We start from the raw sequence: 17,125 nt of genomic DNA on the forward strand, positions 1-17,125 counted from the left end.
TTACCTCTTTAAAAATCCCCTTCAGTCCACCCAGCTCAGAATGAAACATATAAGCTGAGTACTGAAACTTACATGATGGGTTCATTGACACATCATGCGGAACCACAGTTAAATGTTGGTTCCACACTATAGCAATAGCAATAGCACTTACATTTATATACCGCTCTATAGCCGGAGCTCTCTAAGCGGTTTACAATGATTTAGCATATTGCCCCCAACATTCTGGGTACTCATTTTACCGACCTCGGAAGGATGGAAGGCTGAGTCAACCTTGAGCCCCTGGTCAGGATCGAACTTGTAACCTTCTGGTTACAGGGCGGCAGTTTTACCACTGTGCCACCAGGGGCACTATGTCCATGAGCCTCTTGAGTTGCATGCTTTCTTGGCCATACGAGACTCAGAAGTATTCTATTTGGAACTGTGCTTAAAAGGAAACAAATAAACCTGTCATGATGCCTGAATCAACCAATCTTGGTATATTCTAACCAACTTCCTTGAAATAAACTGAGATCTGAACCCAGGATTTGAATTAGATATCTTATTTGTTTCAAAGAAGGTGGTTAGAGTAACGTTTGGAAGTCATTACTGGTCTTGCTTTTAACTGCAGTCTAAAAGTTGATTTCTTCCAAAGATCACATGAGCAGGGAAGGAGGGAGTGTGTGCTCCCAAAACTTGGGGACATTGTGAAAAACCAAGATTTAACTGAGGTTCTGTGTGATATCTGAATGCGCCCTCAGAGTAAGCATGAACACAAATGTGCAAGTATTGTGTTGTCTGCCCACTTTATTTATTTATTTATTTATTTATTTATTTATTTATTTAACATATTTTTATACTGCCCAAAACTTACGTCTCTGGGCAGTTTACAACAAAATACAAACAACATTAAAACATTAGTTAAAAACAAAAACAAATTTAAAATATGACAATTTAAATTTTTTTAAACAATATTCTAAAACAAAATTAAAAACAACCAAAAAAGTATCAGTTAAAAGCCTGCGTGAACAGCTGAATCTTTAAAGATTTCAATTTCAACCCAAAGACTCCGAATAACTTGTGATTTCTTATTCAATTTTGTCCTTACACATCAAAATTGCCAGAAGGATCTGCTTACCTTAGAACTTCTGGATGTTTTTGTTGGTTTGCTACTCATTTTCAGACCGTGGGTGTCACTGAGATAGCTCAAACTCAAGGCACAGATAGAGCCAGAACATGGAAACAAGTGCATTTCTAGGGCAGGCAACATGTTGGAGCTTCCTTCTCTTTCTTTGGACAGGAGGAATTAACCGTCACTGCTGCCAAAAGCCAGCAATGTAATAAGAAAAGTAAACCAAAAAATGGGAAAGTACTAAACATCTGTCTAGCTAGTGACAACAGGCAGCAGGAAGCCAGAGGTTCTGTCACTCTTGCTCTGTAGGGCTCACAGGTTGCTTCTGGTGCAAAGCAGGTGGAAAGAGATGTGCCACCTTCTACAGTTAATTTGGTCTGGGAGAAGCTAAACTAATTTGTTCACTTCCCCACCACATGCCCCCTGAAAGGCAAGGACAGCTGGAGTTAAAATCCCTCCCAGCCACCCACTTACATCTGGCCCTGCCCAATCAGGCTGCAGCTGTTAGTCCATTGCCAGTTTCATAGAGACTTGCAGAGGCTGTCGGCTCCCACCATGTGCAACAGGAAGGCAAGTGAGGTTTGCTGGAGTCAGCTGTCCTCAGTAACTTTCCTAAGGGGCTCCTTTCAGGCTTGGGGTAGGACAGCAGTGGCTCTTTATTACAGTGAGGCCCAAGGCTTATCTAGTCCAGCAGTCTGTTTCACAGAATGACCCACCAGTTGCCTCTGAGAAGCCCATAGGCAAGAGGTGAGGGCATGCCCTCCATCTTGCAGTTGGTCCTCTGCTACTGGTATTTAGAGGCATCTTGCCTCTGAGACTGAAGGTGGCCTATAGCCACAAGACTAGTGGCCACTGATAGACCTGTCCTCTGTGTAGTTATCTAATCCCCTTATAGAGCCATCCAGTCTAGTGGCCATCACCATAACCCATGGCAGAGAATTCCATAGATTAATTATGCACTGTGTGAACTTCCTTTTGTTGGCCATACATTTCATGGCCTTCAGTTTCATGGTATGACCCCTGGTTCTAGTATTTATCTCTGTCTACTCCCTACTCCATGCATAATTTTGTACACTGCTATCATGTCTCCCCTTAGTCACCTCTTTTCCAAACAAAAAACCCCAAATACTGTAGCCTAGCCTCATAAGAAAGGTGTTCCAGACTCCTAATAATCTTGCCTGCCCTCTTCTGCACTTTTTAAAGTTCTACAATGTCCTTCTTAAGATACAGTGACCAGAACTGTTTGCAGTACTCCAAATGTGGCCACACCAAAGATCTGTATAAGGGCATTAACATTATGATCTTAGCATTTATATTTTCAATCCCCTTCCTAATGATCCCTAGCATGGAATTTGCCTTTTTTTCCCCCCACAGCTGCAGCACAGTGAGTCAACATTTCAACAAGCTGTCCACCCTGACCCAAGATCTCTCTCACTGTTGTTAATTTAGATGCCCACAGCAGCACAGGCAGTTGAGAACTGTCCACATTACCCTGCACAGTATGTCACCCAATATTAAAATACAAGTCAAACAAAAGAGCAAAACCAGTAGATGAATCAATATATTTAGTAGGATGTAATCTCTTTTTAATCCAACCACCAAGAGAATTAAAAAGATCTGAATTGTTGCACATGCTAAATACAGGGTTATACAGATAGGTCTGGAGGTGTATTGCTCTGTAGAATTAAGAAACTTCCTGGACAGATTTGATTTAAATTCACTGTGTGGGACCCTTCCTAAATCAAGGAGCCAGGACTCCTGCTTTGTTCAGCCTTGAATGAAAGATTAATTCTGTTGGTACATTAGTTGTTATCCTATGAACGACGTGTGTGTGTGTGTGTGTGTGTGTGTGTGTGTGTGTGTGTGTGTGTGTGTTTTTAAAGGGCCTGTAACTTTTTCATGAATAATCTCCATGAGTTGCATTCAACATTTCACAGATCTTACATTTAGCATTCTTCATTGTTTGTGGTCAGACAGTTCAGAATTGTAGAGGAGGGTCATGACCACAAGACTTCAATGTTTTTTTAAGTTCATCTTTTGAGGGGAAAACCCACAGAAAGTAAAATGATATTTCTGGGGACTGTGAAACAGTATCCAGAGCAGATTATATTGCACCGGTTTGGGGAGGAACTGTGGGATTCAGCTTGCTATCCCACCTCCTTGGTCTCTTAAGACGCTTAAACAGATTTGGAAGTTCAGCTAAAGGAGTTGGTTATCTACCCCCTTTCCCAAACAACTGCTTACATAATGAGGCTATTCACATGATGGGACAAAATCGGGCTAGCAGAAGCCAGCCTGATTTCGTTCCCATCGTGTGAACCACCAGGCTCAGCTGCGAGCCCGGTGACTCCTAAGTGGGTAACCTGCCTAACTACCTCTGCCCTTAAACCAGGTTTGCAGAGCAAGTGCTCCACAAACCTGGTTTTAAAAATCGTGAGTAGCTGCAGCGCAGCTCTGTGGCATGGCTACTCATGAGGAGAACCTGGAGAGGAGGAAAAAAGCCATCTCCTGGCTCTGGGGGTCTTTCCAGCATGCCCTGCGTGCTCACACAGGGCATGCTGGAGCTTCTGGGGGCCAATCAGACCCCGCTCCCCCCAGTACCCGCCGGCTCCGTAACGGAGCTGGCAGTTGTGTGGGCAACCGCTTTGGCTGCCCAGAGCAGACTGTCTGCTCGTGTGCTGGGAGAGTGGGCTAAGCCTGCTCTCCCCGCTCACCCTCCCCAGGCGGGTCTCGTTGATCGTGAGACCTGCCTCAATGAAAGTTGTCTTCATGGTTTGAGAGCCACATAGGAATATAAGAAGCTGCCTTATACCAAGTCAGACCATTGGTCCATCTAGCTCAGTATTGTCTACACTGATTGGCAGCATCTTCTCCAAGGTTTCAGGCAGGAATCTTTCCCAGCCTTACCTGGAGATGCCAGGAATAAAACCAGGGACCTTCTGTATGCAAAGCAGATGCTCTACTACTGAATTACCACCCCATCCCAAAAGCTGGCATATGTGGATATCTTATCCAGGCACTGACCCCACCAAGACCTGCTTAGCTTCAGGAAGGTGGCTGTGTATCATGTACCCTTAGACCATGCTCTGGGACCCAGTGGTCCAGGCTGGGTTTCTCACGAAGACTTTATTCAGGCAAGTAAAAAAGAATCTGTTATGGGAGCCTGCATCACCGGGCATCCTGCCGCCTTGCAGGTTAGTGACAGACTGCCAAATGAACTGCTTCACAAGCTAAGGTGCTTAATGAATCTTAACTTTTTGCAGACCAGGTAGAAATTGTGTTTTATGCTTAACCCTCAGTTTCCTTTTCGAAGCCCTCAGTACCTTCTTCAATAAAGCAACCTGAGCATTTGAATAACCTGTTTTAGTCCAGGAGATCTTAGTGTGATGTGTAATGAGCATAACTACCACAAATGTTCACTTATTTAGATTCTTGGGTTGATAATATTTATTTACATGTTTGTTTAGTTAGTTTATTTTTCAGATTTGTTTTTGTTTTTCAAATTTGTAGACCGACCCTCCCCCCCCAACTTCTGTCTACAACAACGTAAAACACATTAAAAATGAAAACCTTAGAACAGTTCAAGACTACAGTCCAGTTTTGCTTTTGGGGGAGCCAGGACTGTCTCAAAAAAAAAATAAAAATCACCCTGATTTTAAGACATTTGAATGTTAAGATTATCATCACAGATAATCAGAAAGCATTACTTGTCAATATTCTGCTTTATAGAAGTTAATAGGAGAGGTCATAGAACCCCTATGGCAGGGGTTCTCAAATTTAGGTTGCCAGATGTTGTTTGACTACAACTCCCATCATCCCCAGTCACTATGGCCAAAGGCCAGTTTACCCAGTTATTATCTGGGTAAAGTTTATGACCATAAACAGGGACCATATACAAGAGAGAAGAATGGAAAATTTGAAATATCTGGAAAGTTCTTTTATCTACCAGTTTTTTTATCATTTTGGATTGTCATGGTGATAATGAGTTGCATGTGTGCGCCCTTCATCTTATTATCCTATATTACTTTTATACCAGAACTCCAAATTTGGTACCAGCTTGGGCAAAATATTTTCCCAATCTTCACAGGCTGATATATTAAGGAAGCACCAGCACTTCAAGCATGGGTGCTGCTGCTGTATTCTGGATTAATGCAACTCCATTGTTTGCATGGGGTATTTTTGCACATCTCCTCTGCCCCAGAAGCACTCCCTGTGGCCTGCAAGTGGATCCCTGTTGGACTGCGTAGCCCTCAGGGACCTACTTCCAGGGGCAGAGGAGATCAGTGAGAATCTGCCCTTCATGTAGGGATGTGCAAACCGGCTTGCCCTCAAGCCAGACTGGGCCCGATTCATCTTGAGATCGAGCCAACCCCCCTGGGCCATCTCAGGGCAGGCTCGGGGTTCTAAAGTGTAAAGGTTCTAAAGCATTTTGGCCCTCTCTGTGGTCGTGGTGGCCATTTTGTAGGACACCACATATGTGCTGGGTGACCCAGCCATGCAAATGGTACATGTGCAGCAGCCTCCAAAATGGCCACCGCAAGAGGGCCAAAAAAGCTCAAGGGAGGCTGGCTGGCGGGGGGAGGGGGAACCACTGGAGACCCTCCTGTAGCCACGGCAGCACCAGCACACACACCCCAGAGGCTGCCGAACCCGGCAGTAAGTTTTTAAAAAAATTAAACACGCTTTAGAATCCAGAACGGGCTAGAATTCAAGCCGAGCTGGGGTTCTAGTTTGGGGTGCCAAAACTGAACATGTTTGGTCCAGTTCAAGTCTGGTTTAGACTCGAACTCAACTGGACAAACTAGTTTTGTGCACACCCCTACCTTCATGTAAACAGAGCTGTTCCCTAGTCAGAATGTGACCCATCATGTTTTGTCTGTGCTGTCTGTTCCTGCACACATTTCACCAATGCTGAGAGACTAATAAATATGAAATTGAAGCTCAATCAATGAAGAATATCCCTAGACATATTGAAGGTTACTGAATCTTAACTGTATTCTGGCACAGAGGGATGGAGTGTTAAGTGCAACCTTTTTCTAAAGCACACAGGTGAGAAGCTCTAAACATTGTTGCAGAACAAAATGTTTTCCAACACAGTTTGTGAAGAGTTTGGTTTTGTTTATCAAAACACAGGTTGCAAAAGGTTCCAAGACCTCATTTGGTAGTGGCGAGTTAGTTTTAGTAGTGGTTTGGGCTTTTTAGTTTACTGTAGGAATGGGCATTATACATTCCCCTGTCAAACATTTTTGTTGATGATATTGTTCTATTTAAAATCACATACACACAAGTTGGATGTATTTCTCCTTTGCGAATAGCCAGGATTCTCCTATCTAAACCCTCGTGGGCAACAACACACCAGGAACAGGCAATAAAATTGCCCTCCTCTGGGTGCATTTCATGTAATTACAACTCTTGGCTAGTTGATTATGGGTTCTTTTTTGAGCAATGATAATTGGTCTCTTGAATGCAATATATGTTGTGAAAGTTGCTTTGTATGATCAGGAGTGTATCCTAAAACCAGTGGGGTGGTGGGATGACAGAGCATTAGGAGCAAAACAAAAAAACAACCCAAGCCCAAGAACCCAAATTTTATGCAGTTAAAAAAAAAGAAGATATATATTCATAATATATCTATAGCAAGAATAGTGTTTAATCACATGCTTGAAAATGAGCTTGAGGTTAATTCTCTCAAGAGTTGGTGGAACCTGAAGGCACTGAGTGCTTAATCATACAGACGAAAAAGTCCATTTGCCAGGGGATTAGTTGTACCACCTGGGTGGGAGACTTATGATTTGGGGGGAAGCTGTGGGTCACCAAAGGTGGAAAATACATGCTAACCTAACAGTTACACTAGGTATATCATCAATGACTGATTAAAATTCCTTCTGATTCACTTTGTCCGAGAGAGAGAGAGAGAGAGAGAGAGAGAGATGTTAAAATGGTAGTAAAACCCCTGCCAACACAGCAAAGAGGCACCTTTTAATGTGGTGGTTCTCTTTATTTAGCAGGGGGAGAGTAACTGGCCCTATCCACCCCAGCACTGTACCTCCAGTGACTGTTGCTGGAGTCTGTCTTATGTTTCTTTTTAGATTGTGAGCCGTTTGGGGACAGCGATCCATCTTATTTATTTATTATTTCTCTGTGTAAACCACCCTGAGCCATTTTTGGAAGGGCGGTATAGAAATCGAATAAATAAATAAACAAACAAACAAACAAACAAAACAAATTATATGGAAGCACACTACACCTGCAGATAAGTTGCTGGGGTGTCCTTTTATAGGCTATTTACTGAGGCTACATATACGGGCAGCTAAACCCAGGCTTGAGTGGCCCAGCCTGAGCTGGGCTGCCTGTATGCACAGCCAGGATCGAGTCCTATCCTGGCACTAGGGATGTGCATGGAACCACAGAGGTGTGGTCCGGCACTGGGGGGGAGTGTCGCTTTAAGGGCAGGGGGGTAGTACTTACCCCTCCCGCCATTCTTCCCCCTCCGGCGCTCGACTTTAAGGTAACATTTTTGGGGCTTCAGGGTTCCTCCCTGCCGCCCCTGCCCCCATCGTTGGCTGCAAAGCTCCAGAGCAAGTAGAAGCTGGCGCCACGCCTGTGCCCGTCGCGTTGCGTGTGATGCCCGTCACGTTGTGTGTGACGCCCACACGTGTGGCGCCAGCTTCTACTTGCTCTGGAGCTTTGCAGCCAACAATGGGGGCAGGGGCAGCAGGGAGGAACTCTGCCACCCCAAAAACGTTACCTTAAATTCGAGCGCTGGAGGGGGAAGAACGGCGGGAGGAGTAAATACTACACCCCCACCCTTAAAGCGACACAACCCCCCCCCCCCCGCCGGACCGCTGGACCGGCCGAATTCCGGACCTGTCCGGAGGCCTTTTGCATCGCTCCGGACTGGTCCGGACACACCACTACCTGGCACTGCCTTTACCCGAGGCTTTAACCTGGGTTTGACAGCACAAGAGTGCCCTCCTTAACCCCAGCTTTGGGGTATTGTCTGTGTGTGGGCTGTAGACAGCCCACACACTCTCAGAGCTGGGCTGCAAGAGCACCCGGCTGAGGGAGGATCCCTCAATGTACTGCACTCCTGGCGTGGTGCATTGAGGGACGCTCGAGACCTTCCTCCTCCGGGTCCCTGCCTTGGGAGGCAGGCAGGAGTTTCCCCACCTGCCCTCCGTCCCGCCCACTCATTTGGTTGTGTGCACAACCTCACTGTGTCATAATGAATTCCTAGAAATCATTTTTGCTAATCTTTTCTGGAAAAATAAGGAAAATAAAAGGTGACAGTGGAAATGCGGCATAAAAACACACCACCTATTAATATTTAAATAAAGACAAGCACTTCCAAATTATGCAATAAGGTGATGTAGTTACGCTGCCAGTGGCAAACTGGTATAGGCAACTGAATGCTGTTTTTTGCCATAGCAAGTGCAGGCACTTGATTATACCTTAGCTCTTATTTTGAATGTCTTAACCAATAATTGGTTAAGTTTAACCAATATTTGTAGAAAATTGACCTAACCAATTATTGTAGAAAACTGGCAAATCCAGGGATATGGTTGAAAATGTGATCATACAGAAAAAGCCAAATGTTATGCAAAGCCATTACCTATTTTTCATCCCTAGGAACCCAGAGGATTTACTGGGGTGGTGGGGTATGTGGGGGAGTTTATGTGTACTTTTTTGAAACATAAATGACAAATTCTCTTCAATCAACTGATGTTTTCTTTGTCCTTTCCCACTTCAGATGGAAAGCCAGTGTCACTGTCTCCAATTGAATCGCAGCCCCACAGCCCTCGTTATACAGCCACAAGTCAACGTGAAAGAGAGAGCCTGGAGGTCCGCATGCGGGAAGTGGAAGAGGAAAACCGAGCACTTCGCAAACAGCTCAGTCTGGTGCAGAGCCGAAACCTGTCCCATCGTCGAGGGAATCACTCAAAAACTTATTCCATGGAGGAAGGAACTGGGGACAGTGAGAGCCTGCGGGCTGGCATTGTGGCCGGGAACAGTTCTGAGTGTGGACAACAGCCAGCAGTGGAGAAGTGCGAGGTGAGACACTTTCCTATCCAGTCTTCTGTGCTGCTACACAACTAGTCATACGTCCTGCTTATTCCTTCAAATGGCACTAGCCAGAAACATGCAGGCAGTCTCTTTCTGGGACAGTTTTTCAACCATGTTTTGGGTGCTGCTCATGACTGTTGCAATAAAGTGGTGTGTGTGTGTGTGTGTGTGTGTGTGTGTGTGTGTGTGTGTGTGAGAGAGAGAGAGAGAGAGAGAGAGAGAGAGAGAGAGAGAGAGAGAGAGAGAGAGAGAGCATGTATATGCATGGTAAATAATTAAAAAAAAATGGCAGCCACAGTAAGACACTACCCGAGGGCCAGTAAGCTTTATCAGGACCTTGGCCTGCTATTCTTACCACATTCTCAGCATGCACTATAGCAAAACTGTTTCTTTGCCAAGTATGGTATCTCATTTTGGGAAGGCAAGTTACATCAGTGAGGATGCAGTTGCCCACATGTTGTGTAGCATAATGCTGGCAGTATTGATCCACTCACACAAATGCTGGCTTATAGTGAAGCACTAGTGGTTTTTCATTTTTGTGCAAGAGTGCAAATACTTCAAGTAGTGTGCCCACACTCTGGAAGCACTAGATAGAGCAGAAACATGGTGCTTTCCTGTCAGTGACAGATTTCTGATCTAGCTACACTTCTAGAGTGCAGACATGCTTCTTGAAGTATTTGCACTTTTGCACAAGACTGCTGTGCTTCACTATGAACCCACAACTGCACGGGTGGATCAGCACCACCTGCATTATGCTGTGCAACAAGTGTGCAAATACATTCAATGATACACAATTTGGTTTTAGCTGTACATACTCTATACTATTTTTACCCAAATTATAGTTCTTCAAATACAATTAGGACAAAAATACAAAGAAATACTAGGGGTGTGCAATTAATTTGAACTCGAATAGAATCTACTCAGATCTGGGTGACTAGAGTGATTCAAATTCAAACCGAATCACCCCTTAAAAGGGCCATTCGATTCCAATTTGAAACGAATGTTTAAAATTTGATTCAAATTTGATTCAGGAGTAGTTCGGTACCACTTTTAAACCATTCAGGTGCCCTGATGGTTTAGAAAAAGGTGCAAAAACAGGGTTTAATCAATTCAAATTTGATTCAAATTCAAATTGAATTTTTGGACCAAATTCAAATCTTATTCAAATTGAAAATGAATTTTCAAAATTCAGTTCAAATTCAAAATGAATTGAAAATTTTGTTTTGTGCGCATCTCTAAAATATATAGAACTCCTTCAAATACAGTTAGGAAATGAAAGTGGCAGTAAAGAAAAAAGACAATTTGATTTTGTGGGTTAAGAGAGAGTGCAGGAAGATGATAATGTTCAAGGGCAGCTACTTAGTAAATGCTGGTAAGGAGTCCATAGGAGATCTTGATAGTATCACTTGCATTGCTTAGCTCCCATACATCTTGCTGTATTGTCAACTCTGAGGTCCAATGGGAAGTCTGATCAACCTTGGCCATTGATAATTTTAATATATTAACACGTAAACACTTCCAAGCATGCCCCATATAGAGAGAAGGTTGGGACTAGTAGTTAGTACTTATCCTCAATTCCTCATTTGCCAAACAGATTTTGAGAACCCTTTTATAGGGTTTTGGGGGAGATGAATAAGATATGGGTTGTAAAGTAGTTTGCTCTTTATTATTATCAGAGTTTGCATACTACTTTTCGACACAAATATCTGTGGTGTTTACATAGCATTTTGGATGCTGTGTAAGTGATGATTATATTGGCAATAAAAAGTAACATGATAGCTTCTTCCTGCTTCCATAAAATGCTCTGATTCTTCCATCTAGCTTTGATATCTCCCATGCTCTATACATATACCGCTTCTCCATATACCATCTGACAGTTCTCAGTTTCTTAGATCCTGTGACTCTAGCAGGCCATCCATAATCTTAGAACATACTCATGAATGTTTGTTTCCTTAAAGATGTGTAGCTATACAGTGGCAATTATAAAACTCTACTTTCCCCATTGTGTTTGTTTCCTTAAAGATCTGCAACTATACAATGGCAATTATAAAACTCTACTTTCCCCATTGTGTAATTTCTTTCAAGGTGTGTGCATAATTGTCCCTGATTCTCATTCTGCAAATCAAAGTCCTTCGGGTTATTTTCTTTAAACAAAACCATAAAGAATGTAATATTCCACTTGAACACAAGAAAAGTATGTTCTTTGAGAACGCTTAACAGAATAAGCCAAGGATAAATCGATAAACAATGATATCAGCAAATTCTGAAAATAGCTGCTGGCAGCCATTGGGAAGCTCTTTTCCTAATTTCTCAGTACAGACTGGAGCAGCTGGACAGAAAATCCCCCCTCCCCACCAATGAAACAACTTTAACCAGCCAACAAACCACTGCAAATGAAATGAAATAGCTCAAATTTGTAGCTCTGCACCCTTTTTTATTTTCCAACAGAAAATAAAATGAAGGATCTAACACAACACTATATTCTCTTAGGCTGTATCTTATCAAGGGAACAGTTATGTATTACAAAACAAATACTTGCCTTCCAAAAGAATATGCTGCTTATCTTTTGGAGTATCCAGTCTCTTCTACTGATTTATTATTTATTTTTCTATGTTAACTGTTTTGAGGACTTTGGTTGAAAAGTGGCATATAAATACTCATAGTACGGTTCTGAGAGCTTTTCTAGGCACAGACGTGGAGACTCCTTATGTATAGGAGCAGAGGTGGAAACACTCTATAGGAGCAGAGGTGGAGACATCTTATGCTATAACAGAAGTGAGAGCTGAGATAAGTAGTACTGAAAGTTTTACTTCCTTGGGGAAATTATCAAATCCTTGGGTTTACAAATATGAATCCAATTAACATTTTTTTCTTATAGAAATCAGAAGGAAAGACAATGGGTCAGATAATACAAGGGCACACATCCACATCTTTTCTTACGGTCAGCAACTAGACATTGCAAGATGTGGTTGCTGCCCAAAGCTTCATGTCTCATTCTCAGACTTATACAAATATTGGTTGGCCTTGGTAGCAAAGTCAAAACTTGTGGTTGCCAGGACCCTGTTGCAATCCAATATATGTTTACTCAGAAGTAAGTCCCAGTATGTTCAGTAATATTCACTCCTAAAGCAATTGTATGTAGGATTGCATCTAGCAGGGATCATCCTGCACTGGGCTGTGGTGGTTCTGGGAAGCCCACTGTTACTGGGGGCATGATCCTAATCCGCTTCCCAGTTTGGCTAGAGAGGAAGGGTATAGCTGTTCTCTTTGCCCAAGTGAAACTGTGGAATGCAGCTCCTTCTTTTCTCTCTTAAGGTCAGGAGTTCTTAACCATTTTGCACTTGCAGGCCTCCTGGCTCCTCAAGTATTACCCAAGGGTCCCATTTATTAGATATTCTGCTGAAGAGGAGGAGATGCAGTATTCAGAAAATACTGTTTAGAACTTAAAGACTAAAATTTCAAACTAAAAATGAACATTTAAGAACATAAGAACAGCCCTGCCGGTTCAGGCCCAAGGCCCATCCAGTCCAGCATCCTACACACTGGCTCACCAGATGCCGCTGGAAGCCTACAGGCATGAGTTGAGGGCATGCCCTCTCTCTTGTGCTTCTCCCCTGCAACTTGTATTCAGAAGCATCTTGCCTTGAGGCTGGAGGTGGTGGCCTATAGCCACCAGACTAGTGGCCATTGATAGACCATTGATTGTGATATGTCCAGCATCTCTGTAACAAATGTACTGCAGTCTTCTTGTCCCACAATCTTGTTATAGCAGATCATGTAAAGGACATTTTTGGCAGCAGCTATGCAGGTTCCATAGTACCTAGTTTCAGGCTCAGTGTTCTAGGTGCTTTTGAAACCTTGCAGAACAACTTTAAACTAGAGGGTAGTTGGTTGGGTTTTTTTTAATTACTCATGAGTAGGCATGTTGAATTAATAGGACAGGTTAATCATGACTAACTTGTCACATTAATTTTAATGGGACTACTCATGAGTAACTTAGTCTTTGTGTAGCCATTTTTATGATTTATTAAGACATCTTTATAGCCTACTTTTCTAATTCAAAACTTTAACCACTCATAGTGACTTGGAGGGAAAGTCATTTTCTTTGCTGGAAGAATGAAAAGTCTCTAAGCAAATAAAAGCTCTCACTTTCCTTGGGTTATGCTGAGCTTTAGCTGGCTGAATCTTTTAAGGCCCAAGGATATGTGATGCTACAGCCAATTTTGGACAAGGGAATAGCTGCTTGAAAGAGGGACTAGATTAGAGGGCCTTCCAGATTATAATGGCTTTTACCAATAAATTTACTTGCTCAGCAGGGATTAGCACTATGCCCCAGGCGATGGTTATGTAAAGCATGAAACTTCCCTATATTTGCGGTACACCTATCTTAACCACACAGTATTTTGATAATGAAATAGTTTTCGCTTTTTCCTCTAAAAAGATCCACGTAGAAATTCAGTGACAGAATGTAAGCGTAATTTAAACATTCCTATTATCAGATTTGCCTTCAGGGTTCTCTTTATTTATCCTATTACTGGAAATGCCAGTAAATGTGTTTACATGGCTGGCTGCATTTTCTCTCCTCCCCAGCCCCACTCCATGGTCTGTTTTTCATAGTCAGAGATTGTCTGAGCTGCTTTTTCCTTGAGATCTAGAAGAGTTTGCAGGGAAAAGGGGAGGCAGGGGGAGCGAAGTAAGGGAAAGACTCTGTAGAAGGCAAAGAGTTAAACTGACCGTTCTACACTTCTGCTAGTCCTGAATTGCTGGCTGTGGTCAATAAATCTTTAAGGTTTGAGGGCCACATTTTGAGAAGTGCTATATAACTAAAGGTTTATAGACCTGACTGTATAAACCTCTGTTCCTTTTGCTGCTTCACGTTGCAGCTTAAAGGTCCTTACACTTGGGGGGGCTGATTTTAAATAGCTCATGGTTGCACTTCTTTTTGTCCTCTCCCTAATCCATTGCATTATGAATTAGGAGATCAATGTATGATAGATTTTTGCAACGTTGATAAATTACGCAGCACCTTTTAGTGTTTAAAAATACACATTTTTGATTCATATGTACCTGACCTTGCAACAACTTTTGGAAATAAATTACTATGATTCCCATTTTACCTTTTGGGAACGGAGTTGGCTGGAGAAGTAAATTGCTAAAGGCATGCAAACCACCAACAAACATTCTTTAAATACATCAGGAGAAGGGAATTGGCCAGGGGGATGATAGGACCTTCAGACAACAAAGGTGTGAAAGAAGTACTGAAGGGAGACAGGGAGATTATAGATTGGCTAAATGAATTATTTGCATCAGCCTATACTGTGAAAGCTGTTGAAAAGAGCCCCCATATGAGCCATTGTTTTCAGAAAGATAACCCCAAAAGCTGTGTCACATAGAGGTGATAAAGAATGAAGTTTTAAAGCTTGTCGACAAATTTACAGATTAACAAGTCACTGGAGCAGAATGGCATTTACCCACAAGTTCTTAAAGAACTCGAATGTGAAATTGGTGGTACAGTATTTTAATGAAAATATGAAACTTTTTATTGCATTCAGCCTCCCTACCAGAGGATTTGAAGCCAATGTTACCCTAGTTTTTGAAAAGGAACCAAGCAGGAGTTTGGGAAATTACAAACCTATTGGTCTAATGTCTGTTCCAGGCAAATTGGCAGAAGATGTTATTTATTGTTAAACATATGGAACAAATCTTGCTGAAGAAGAACTGGGGAGGCTTTGGCCAAAAAGGTCCTGCTTCACCAGTCTTCTGGAATTCTGGAGGCATATCAACATATATGTAGATAGGGACAATCCAGTCCATTTATATACTTGGAATTTTATATTAGTTGATATACAGGCGATGCAATACACGTGATAAGATGACTCACATTTCTCCTTAAGGACCTTTGGTGGGAAGAACGCTGAAGCTGATGTTTTTGACGTTGAAACGCTTGATTCTTTTAATCTGTTTTTCTTTTTATGCAATAAACAAAGGTCCTTACGGAGAAATACTTTGATTTTTAAAAGAAACAAAAACTGTTGACAAAATCCATTACCAAAGGCTTCTAAGAAAAAATAGCACTCACAGATTAAGATAACAGGTTTTTATTATATTTCAGAAACTGATTAAAAAGCAGGAAGGAGGGGCATGAAGAAATTGGCAGTTTTCATAGTGACATGGAGTCCCACAGATAGATGAGCCCAAAATGAATGCTGTTAAGGAGTTAATAAATTATATGAAATTATGTGTGAGCAATGAGATAGGTATTTCTTTATTTATCATTGTTATATACTGCCTGATATATACGTCTCTAGGTGGTGTACACAATCCAAGTTATAATGTAAAAATAAAAAACAGACAGAACACTTTCACAGAATAAAAAAACAATTCACAGAGTGAAACAATTTTGCAGAATAAAACAGACAGTTTAAAATTAATTTTAATTAAAAGCCTCATAAAACAGGTGTGTCTTAAGGGTCTTTATAAAAGCAATCAGAGATGCAGACGCTCTTATTTTGATAGGGAGTGCATTCCAAAGCCCTGGGGCAGCCACAGAGAAGGCCTGGCCCCAAGTCGTGATGAGCCAGCGGCACCAGTAACCAGATCTCCCCAGATGAACTTAATAGGCTGCAGGGTTCATGGCAAAGAAGATGATTTCTTAAGTACCTTGGATTTAAGTCATTCAGGGCTTTATAGGTAATGACCAGGCTTTTGTATTTTACTCGGAAACATATCGGCAGCCAGTGCAATTCTTTCAGAATTGGTTTTATATGGTCCCTTGAGGTTGCCCCAGAGACCAACCTGACTGCTGCATTCTGTACCTGTTGTAGTTTCCAGACTGTGTACAGAGGCAGCCCCATGTAGAGTGTGTTACAGTAGTCAAGCCTGGAGGTTACCAGCATATGTACTACTTTTTTAAGGTCATTTATCTCTGGAAATTGGTGTAGCTGTCCTATCCGCCAAAGCTGTTAAAAAAAGTATATGAATAACCCCAAATTATACAGTGTAGTGTCCAAAGCAGACTGTGGAGATCTCTATGAATTGGGTGCATAGTTAACAAAATGGCAAATGAGAGTCAATATAAGTAAAGTGTAAAATAATATGGGAATCAGAGTGTCGGACCAGGCATGGGTATGTCTGGGGACAATTCCCCATGCAGCCATGAAGCTCTCTGTATTAGCTTGAGTCAGTCACTATCAGCCAGGCTATGTCACAGTGCTGTATTGAGGATAACATATGAAAAAGAACCTTTTATGCTGCCCTGAGGTCGTCTGAGTAGTAGTAGTACTATACTGAGGTCTTAATTAGCTGTGACTTCCCTGGGGAAGAGATCTTGGAGTAATGGTGAGCAACTCACTGAAAACATTGATATGCAGTGGCAATTTAAAAGGGTGAATCTGATATTGAGTATTATTAGGAATTTCTGTCTATCTATCTGTCTATCTATCTATCTATCTATCTATCTATCTATCTATCTATCTAACATATTTCTATACTGCCCAAAACATGCGTCTTTGGGACAATTAAAATCATTTAAACATTAAAATCATTTAAAAACCAACATTAGAAGTATTAAAAACTATAAATCTAATCAAAAGCCAGGGTGAACAAATATGTCTTCAGTGCCTTTTTAAAAGTTGCCAGAGAAGGGGAGTCTCTTATTTCAAGAGGGAGTGCATTCCGAAGCCCAGGGGCAGCAACAGAGAAGGCCTGTCCCCGAGTAGCCACCAGACAAGCCAGAGGCAAACACAGATGAATCTCTCCAGATTATCTCAATGGGTGATGGGGTTCTTGGCGAAGAAAACGTTCTCTTAAATACCCAGGGCCTAAGCTGTTTAGGACTTTATAGGTAATAACCAGCACCTGGTATTTTGCCCAGAAATTTATCAGCAGCCAGTGTAGCTCTTTCAATACAGGAGTAATACGGTCTCTCCAGGATGACCCACAGACCAGCCTGGC

The 17,125-nt window shown here is 42.2% G+C and overlaps 1 protein-coding gene across 1 annotated transcript in view; it reads left to right on the top strand.

The window, feature by feature from the left end:
* Nucleotides 1-17,125, top strand: part of LARGE1 (LARGE xylosyl- and glucuronyltransferase 1) — a 366,765-nt gene that overhangs the window by 83,883 nt on the left and 265,757 nt on the right. The window contains exon 2 of the mRNA XM_053253740.1: nucleotides 8,859-9,160. Coding sequence (XP_053109715.1) covers nucleotides 8,859-9,160 — 302 coding nt within the window. The remainder of the gene's footprint in view (nucleotides 1-8,858; nucleotides 9,161-17,125) is intronic.

Source organism: Hemicordylus capensis, chromosome 5 (genome assembly GCF_027244095.1).
Source record: "Hemicordylus capensis ecotype Gifberg chromosome 5, rHemCap1.1.pri, whole genome shotgun sequence".
Classification (NCBI taxonomy): Eukaryota; Metazoa; Chordata; class Lepidosauria; order Squamata; family Cordylidae; genus Hemicordylus; species Hemicordylus capensis.